Source organism: Aulostomus chinensis, chromosome 12 (assembly GCF_037954235.1).
Source record: "Aulostomus chinensis isolate RoL2024-O1b breed Wild chromosome 12, RoL_Achi_v1.0, whole genome shotgun sequence".
In the NCBI taxonomy this organism is placed as follows: domain Eukaryota; kingdom Metazoa; phylum Chordata; class Actinopteri; order Syngnathiformes; family Aulostomidae; genus Aulostomus; species Aulostomus chinensis.
The window spans coordinates 26,990,801-26,999,672 of NC_141331.1; the positions used below are offsets into that span (position 1 = coordinate 26,990,801).

General features: G+C 48.3%; 1 protein-coding gene across 1 annotated transcript; it reads left to right on the plus strand.

The window, feature by feature from the left end:
* Positions 1-1,003: 1,003 nt before the first annotated feature.
* wdr4 (WD repeat domain 4) lies at positions 1,004-8,550 on the plus strand. Its single transcript, XM_086221012.1, has 11 exons — positions 1,004-1,185; positions 1,917-1,982; positions 2,092-2,238; positions 2,539-2,695; positions 3,082-3,194; positions 3,369-3,429; positions 4,549-4,653; positions 5,066-5,130; positions 5,905-6,091; positions 6,377-6,446; positions 7,531-8,550. Exons 1-11 carry the CDS (start codon positions 1,085-1,087, stop codon positions 7,704-7,706), a joined length of 1,248 nt encoding a protein of 415 aa, XP_086077138.1. The 5' UTR covers positions 1,004-1,084; the 3' UTR covers positions 7,707-8,550.
* Positions 8,551-8,872: the final 322 nt, after the last annotated feature.

Here is an 8,872-nt window from a genome sequence, read left to right on the forward strand (position 1 = left end):
TGTAAAAACTCTGTGTTTTACATGAAAAAGTCGTTCTTCCCCATCAAATGAGACATTTGCAGGCTTTGTGTACATTCTGTACTTTCTCGAGGGGGTGTGTCGGACCCATTCCTGGCTGCGCATGCGCAGCTCTGTAGCGAGAACAAAGGAAAGTGAGGAAGATGGTTCGTTCTCCAGGAAAACGATGTGTTTAATACACAACGATGCCATTGAAACTATTCTCCTAAAAAGGACGTTAAAAACAGCACAGAATACTATATAACTATATATGTTGAAAAATCTTCTTTTTTAAAAAGAATTGAAGGTTCAGTTTTTGAATCAGAAAACAAAGTGACACTGTCACGCCTCCACACACACTGTTGGATTTATTTAACATAAAAACATATCCAACACAGTCTTCCTCTGTCCTCGAAAGTGAGGATTTGTAACTTCACAACTGAAGCACTTTTGCGCTACTGTGGGTTTTTCCTTAATTAAGTCTGAATTCTTGCTTGTGTTGTCCGTCGCTTTGGACAAAAGCGTCTGCTAAATGAAACTGTAGAACTTTGTGTCTGGTGTGATTGGGGTGAAGGTGTAGCTGCAGCGGTTGTGAGGGGGGAGGTTCCCATGCCAGTTAGTTTTGGTTTTATTTTCAAACGCACATTTCGTAACATTAGAGGGACGATATTGTCAGAAGTAGAACTGACACATCACTCATTAAACCGCATTTAGCATCTGGTGAATCAATACTCATGAACTGAATTCATATGTTAGCAAAATATTATATCAATGAAATGGTATGGCAAAAGGAAACAAATACCCTCCCTCAACAATTTAAAAAAGGACCGTAAAATCTATTTTAATAGAAATGAAAGCTTAAAACTAACTAAGTTTACTTAAAAAATGGATTCATTAAAGTCGTTTTCTTTTGTTTAGCAAATCCTTAAAGTGCCTTGTTTTTACCTCAACTGACACTTTTGAACAGGTCATTAGAAATTATTTGTTTTCAAAGAAGCGAGGAGCTGTGAGTGAACCATCCCATCGCGCGCATGCGTACTATGATCGAGCCAGGTCCCTCATGACGTAAATTGTTCGCGACACAAGCATGATAGACGCAACAGTGATGGCTACCGTCGGCTTCTGCGGAGAATGGCTTATTCTCACCTGCGACACCAAGTTCCTGGCGGTTCACAGCAAGCAGAGCAGGTGGGAGCGGCTTTCCCCTCCGTCCCCCGGGCCGGTGAGAGCTCCCTCCCGGGTTTGGACGTGCGGGTTCGGTCCCGGTTCCCTGTCGCCTGGACACATGCTGGTTAACCCTGCAGATGCGTCCCAGCTGGGTGACAGCAGCTTGAGGCCGTCGTGATCATTTTCATTTTTATCATCGTCATTTGAAGTTGCTTGCAGGGAGCAGGAAACAGACCGTGCAGAGAGATTAAAAAAATGAGTATCAGTTTATTTCGATATGTATTTGATAAGTGTATAGATGTGGTATCTAGATTTATGGAAATTTAGTGTTACCAGCTACCGAATTGTTGATGTCCTCACTGTTGACCATGGTGATCCTCTGGCTATGTCAGGAAATCGTCACATTTATGAAGAAGGAACCACTGACTGGCATCTTTTTAAAAAAATAACCGAAAACGATGAGTCGAACATTTGGTTTTATTGAGTAATGAGTTGCTGAACTCATGGAGTCAGTCAGGGTCTCCACAGGCTGAACCCTGGCTACCCACTTGATGCAGCTTCATCTGGTTTTGTTGGACTCTATCTCGTATTTATACTACTGGTCAAACAGTTACTGCTGCGGTCAACCAGTAACCATGGTGATCCCTGTGACGCATCTACCCGTGAACGTGACCATTGTCACGTCCATGCCGGTGGAGGTAGTTCTTAAGTTCAGCCTCACTCCTGCATGTTGTCTTCTCTGCTGCTTCCAGAGAGCCATTTGTGTTTGACTGCTGCACTGCAGAGAAGAAGAGAAAAGATACGAAAGCTGACAACAGGTAACACGCACGAGTCGGTGTGAGGCTACCTGCGATTCGCGTGCAGTCATGACCTTTGTCAGACTGAACATGAACAGACATTTGAACAGCCTGTCTGGTCTGTTATCAGTGATGGCGCAACCTCAGAGGATACAGGAGGAGACAGAGTCCTTGCCTTCGCCGTCTCACCATCAGGAAAGCTGCTGGCGCTGACTGATGACTCTAAGCGGCTGTTGCTGTTTCAGTGCCAGCCGTCATGGCGATGCATCAGCACCAGGTACGACATCACCTCACCTCGGTCCTCTCGTGCCAGCAGGTTCGTGACGAGGGGGCACACCAGTGTCTGCATGACCAACTAAACCATCTGTGTTTTTTGCTGGACGGGCGGAGGAAGTGGGCGTAGTTGGTGCTTCATTCATCCGACAAGGACCGACACAAAAACAGCATGAAAGGTTCATCTTCATTCTACACTGTACAGGAAATGACTTGTGCGTGTGTGTGTGTGTGTGTGTGTGTGTGTGTGTGTGTGTGTGTGTGTGTGTGTGTGTGTGTGTGTGTGTGTGTGTGTGTTATACAGGGGGGTGGTGAGGAGGTGCACGTCCCTGGTGTTCAGCAGGGCGGAGGATGAGGTGCTGGTGGCGGATAAATCTGGAGACGTGTACTCCTTCTCCGTGGAGCAGCTGGAGAAAGAGGGCGAGCTGAAGATGGGTCACCTGTCCATGGTGCTGGCTGTTGTAAGGAGGCAGGCTCTCTCTCACTCCCACAGCTGCAGGGCTGGGAGGAGGTGGGAGGACACGTGGACTCACTGTCACTCTTCATGGTGTTAGCAGTTTGTTCTGCAGTCTGGCTGCACGATGAACGCCAAAAAAATGATTGTCTGGACGCACACACCAGGGTGATCAGGACCTTTCACTCTCATGCTCTTCTTCTGTTAATCGACTCGGGCAATAAAACACTGGCAAACTGCATAGCAACAAGAATTCTGTTCTCAGTTGTTTGGGACAAAAGTCGTGCAGCCCGAGTCAAGACTGGCGTAGTGTGGCAGAGGTCTGGGGGACAGCGGCAGCGTGTCTCGTAGAGAGATACCATAATGAATTTTTCTCCCTTTGCTGTCTTTCAGACCACATGTCCAAATGACAAGTACATCATCACAGCTGACCGGGATGAGAAGATCCGAGTGAGCCACCTCAGGGCGCCGTACGACATCCAGTCCTTCTGCCTGGGTCATCAGCAGTGAGTGCTGGACGCGTCCGCAGCTGCTCCGCTAAAAACCTGCCATTGTATACCAGCATTCACTGGTCAGATAGACTGGAACTTTGAAGGGATTCAGCTACAAGCTCTCCTGTGTATACACACACACACTCACACACACACACCAGGGATGTTTGATTTTCTGCTTTCTCTCAGATTTGTCAGTGCTCTTCTGGTTCCATCAGGCCACCCTCACTGGCTGCTGTCAGGCTCAGGGGTACGTGCATGCTACACACACACACACACACACACACTCATGCCACTAGCACTCATAAACTGGACGAGACGCAAGTGTGTCACCACTGGTTTTCCTCGTTTGTTAATTTGACTTTGAGCAAACACAACATGGCGTCGGTTCCATTGAAGCCCCTTGTGATGCGTGAAGGGGCATCCGGCCCGACAGGCTTGTTGAGTCACGAGGTCACAGAGCAGGTCGGCCCACGTCAAGACTGTTTTCACTCACTTCACGGTTTGTGTGTTAGTCAACACATCAGAGACTCACATGGATGTGCAAGAGCCCTGACAAAGTGACGGTTTTTGATGATTGTGGATGGTCATGATGGAAGATGTCACTGAAGGCACCAGTGGGTGGGAGCCGTCTCACTCTCAATGGCTACTTTTGGGTCAAACAATAGGAAAGAAATCACACTCAAAGCATGTGCTCAGTCTGCAGTTGTCCATGAGACACAAATCTGGTTTTAGATGTCTTTACACATGTAATACTGCAGTTTTTCTTCGTGCGTTGTACCATTCAGATATTTAAATATTACCAGTTGGCTGACTGGAATTTGATGGTTCTGACTCACAGTTTTCAAAGCAACATGTAATTTGTCCCCATGTTGAATTAAAAATGTGCCCTCTTTGGGCCTTGGGGACTAAAATGTCTCCCTGCAGCTCAAACTGAGTGTTCATCATTTGATCAGCCCAGGTCCTGATCATCAAAACCAAATATTAATTCGTTTTCAGAATTTTAACTCAACGCATGAAACCCAAATATCTACTAAATGCTATTTTATTTTTCAGTGATAATTTTTACCAGTCTAGGACATGCCAGTGCTGAGCACGGTGGATGTTTATGCATCATTTTTTCCGTGCAGTGCCAGAGTAGAGACACTTCAAGGAACGAGTGTCCCTTTGGAAACGACTGTCGCTCCTGTTTTTGTGTGATTGTGGGAAGTGAGTCTTGTACACATTGAGAAAAACTTGAATAAGTAAGCAGCAGTTCCCACTGCTATCGCAGTATTAGTACCTGTTTGTGTAGCTGCACGTGCACAGACACTTCTTGTGTTGTACTCTTGGTAGTTTAAAGCTGACTGTGTGTGTGTGTCTTTGTTAGGACGGGACGATGAAGCTGTGGGAGTACCTGTCAGGACGTCAGCTGCAGAGTTGGGACCTGCACCAGCCGGAAGCTTCTCCTGACTCCGAGGCTGACAAAGACCTGGTAACCTCCTACACTGGGCTAAAAACCTGCACCAGGTTGTGTGTTGTAGTTCCACTCTGGCCCTCAAGAAGTGATAGTGAGTCACTGGAGTGAAAGAACCCTGTGTGTACTCACAGAACTGGAGTTACAGTATGTAAGTTACTGGAGCCCCCCCCCCCCACGTGATCCAGCCATGATATTTTGAATCTTTGGACCGACTCTCCCCCAGACCGTGCGCCCGGGTTGCTGTCACAGTTAGCCAATCAGCATCCTTGCCACAGTCGGTCAGAGCTAACGGTGAACAATGTAACCCAGGAAAGGGAGGCCAGGGGTCCCCTGCTGGAGCTGCCCCCTGCAGGACTCCACCCTGGGGTAGTGGTGGAAGATGGATGGATACGAGACCAAGCTAATACGTCGTGTCTCTGTCTCCCAGAAGCCAGCGGTCTGCCGTATCACCAGCTCGCCTGACGGTCACCACGTAGCCGTGCAGTGTGAAGGGTGAGTCTGACTGTGCTGACGTTTTAGAAATCTGTAGTCAGCCAGGTACCGTGAGAACAATCCAGCGCTGCTGACAGCATCGAGGTGCAACTGCCTTTGTTGACTTTATCAGTCAGGGAGAACCAGAGTTCCCTGCTTCGTGATTTGGAAGTAATGTGTGATTGCAATGAATTTTGCCTGATATTGTGATATGTTTCACAATACTAGAAGGGTCATCATTCTTGTGTAATTATTCACCTTTTGATTGAAAATGGGTTGAAATGATGGTGCGACTTCTGCGAGCTGCTGCCCTGTGCAGGCTGGGCCCCCCCACTCCTGGGCCCCCCCACTCCCACTGCTGCCCTGTGCAGGCTGGGCCCCCCCACTCCCACTGCTGCCCTGTGCAGGCTGGGGCCCCCACTCCCACTGCTGCCCTGTGCAGGCTGGGCCCCCCCACTCCCACTGCTGCCCTGGGCCATATCGCCTCTTCAGACGTTTTAATTTCAATTAATTTTTTTTCAGCCCGACTGAAAATTAGAATGACATCATTTATTGCAAGTACTTGTGGGATAATTTATCAGCCAGCAGTGTATTTATTGTGACGGGCGTGTGTGCGCCGTCGCCCACGGAGGAAAATGACGTGTCTTTGCACCCTCGTGTCGAGAAGGTCGCTGAATTTCTCAGTTGATGAAAATGAAAACCTGGTTTGGTGACTATCGATCACTCAGCCTGACCATCAGGCTTCGTCCCGTCAAAGTGTCTCTGCTCAGGTCTTCGTGTCCGCTGTGTCCTCAGGGTGTCTACGGTTCTGTTCTTCACTTTGGACCGGGAGGGTGAGGAGAGGTTGGTGCCTCACAGCAGGCTGTCGCTGCCCTGCTGTCCTCTAGACATGACCTTTGACCCAGAAGGCCGGCTCTGGGTGCTGATGGACTCTAGTGAAGCAACGCTACAAATCTACAGGCACAGACAGAACTCGTGGGAGGTGCAGTGATGCTCACTCATACACATGGAAACACCAGAGGTCCCAGTTTAAAAATCTGAAGTCGGTGTAATTGAATGATCAATGTCATCTCTATCGCCACCTAGTGGACACAGGAAGTGATACTGGCACCCCAGTGCAGCATTAGTCTGCTCCTTCATGCCAAAATCCAAGTATCATGACAGTGCCAGGGGCCCAAGTCCACCTCAGTGGAGGTCAGCAGTCTCAGGGGCCTCTGAGGTTCCTGTGTTCTCTGTTCTGACGCTGTGACTCTGCTGCTCCCTCCAGAGAGATGTTGAGAGTCCTGACCTGACCAGAGTGACGGAGGCCTTCAAGCCCCTCTGGGACACGTTTGAACGTGAGTCATCTCCTGATCCTCAGCCTGTGATGAAGTGCTACCACAGTGTCATGACAGACCATAGAGACTCGCTGGCCTGTGGACTCAGGGGTCTCTGGACTTGCACGTTGAATCCTAAACTTTGGGTGTTGCAATGGGTTCACAAGTGGAGCGAGTGAGGAGAGGAGGGACAGGTTGATAGGACGGGGACACACACACACACACACACACACTCGGAGGAATGGGAATAGAAACGTTTTTTACGATTCCGATTCCATTTTTGGTTTTGCTTAATGATTCGGTTTTTCATTGACTCTCTTATTGATGCTCATTTGGGAAAACGGTGAACAAACAGGTCGATTAGCATAAACTTTGTTCAGTTTAGAAGTCACATGACCTTTCAAACCCAATAGTGAGGTGGCGCTAACATGTTTGGCAGTGTTAGCTGGTTAGCTACATGCAGTATTAGCAGCAGAGGACGTGCTAACGTTGCTGCTGCTGCTGGGTTGAGATTCACGCCAGAGCAGATCAAAAACGCCACATTCAAAGTTATCGCAGGCGGTGTGTGCAGATGTCTCTGTGTTCAAAGTATTTCCTCCCTTTGATGAAGTATCCACTTCGCAAGTGTTGCAAGTTGCCCTGCTGTTATCCTTCCTTGTGAAATGTAACCAAACTTTTGAGCGTTTTTGCCACTCAGGCGCCGTGTTTCCTGCTGACTGCACTGGTGAATGATGTCACCACGCACGTTGCGGAGCTTGTATGAGCAACTTGGCGGCGTCATTCGCGCCCACTGGAATCGTGAAGTGAATGATTGGCACATTGGTCAGCAGAGTTTTGACGGACACATTTCCTCATTTTATTTCCGTATTTCCTCACTCTGTTTTGGAAAAAAAAAGTCTTTGTGGAAGTTTGATTTAACCAGTATAAGACCATATGGAATGTTTCAAGCAGCACGCCAAAGACCTGCTGGTCTGGTCCTGCTTTCTCAGTCTAGCGTCCTGCTATACACCTCCTCACTGCTGGACGTCCCTCTGACAGGCAGCATCAATTCGCTCTTTGGTTTTTTACCCTCCGGCCAACGACATTCCGCTCTCTTCAACTGCAGCTTCGGCCAGGACCACCAGCCGCTTCGAGCATCTGCACAAGGCGACCTTTGACAACGTGACGGTGTACCTGCAGAAGAAGCAGCAGCGGCTGGAGGAGCAGAAGAGGAAGATGGGACAGAGCGCCAACGGCACCAAGAAGGCCAGGAAGGAGACGTCGGGAGCCTCATCCTCCTGAGTGGACAGCTTAAAAAGACCGCAGCTTTTCTTTTTTTTTTACGTGCTTCGGATGAATCTGAGTTGAATGAGTGATGGAAATGTTGATCACATGACTTGAGTAGATTTTTATGTACAAAAAGAAAAATAAAGGTTTAACTGAACAGTATTTTCTGTTGCCACCACCACTCTGAACTGACCCTCATTCACGTCGCTCTCCTCTGAGCGTCCGTCTGTGACTCCCTGTGTGGGGCTTTTTTTCTTTTTTTTTTTAAAGTTCTGGTTAATGCAGGAAAGCAAACGAGGGGTCTGACGCCCTAACATGTTTGAGCTGCTACTTTAATACTGGTGGCCGATGATGTCACCATTGGTAGAGCCACTGCTGGTTTCCCTGCAGGGTCATTTAGATGGAGGCCAGGTCACCAGAGGATCTATTGGCTGCGTTTGGAACTGGCAAACACTGGTACCTGGTGTGTGAGCGTCCCAGTCGCTGCATGGCAGTGAGGTTAGTTCCTCACTGGTTTGATTTATTATCGACTGGGAGGATTCGCTTGTCTAATAACTGAGACCCTCTCGGAGAGTTTGACATGGTTCTAGGGTGGAAATATCCTCAGTTGATGTTCACATGCCACGTAACTGCAGCGTGCACGGCTCGGTTCTGTCCTCGGGGCTTTGTTGCAGGTCTCACTTCTTTATTTTCTCCTTTTCTATTTCACATACAGCACTGCTTGATGAACACATTTGTTCGTAGGAGGAGGTGGAGGGATCGAGCCAGTGTATCAGTTTTGCACGCTCCTCAGGGTGCAGCCTCCACTGAACGCCAGGAGCATCTGATGCATTTATGTTGTTAAACCTACGAGTGAATAAACGAAGAGTCGCTTCCTGCAGCTGTGTCTCCATTTCAGTTCTGAAGATTTTCTAAAGTTTGAAGTTCTTTAACATGTCTTTTCTTTGTCCAATCGTGGCTACAGTGTGTGTGTGTGTGTGTGTGTGCGTGTGCAGTGTCACACCCTTTTTAGAGGACGATGTGGTCTAAAGAACACGGGTATCTGCAGAACAAGTCATGACTCAGATGTTTTTATAAGGACATCCTTCCCCGGTCCCAGTCACACCTGCAACTCCTCCTGCAGTTTACAGTCACACAGACGAGAAGCAGCCATGAAAACCATCTTCATGGACTGAAGGCAC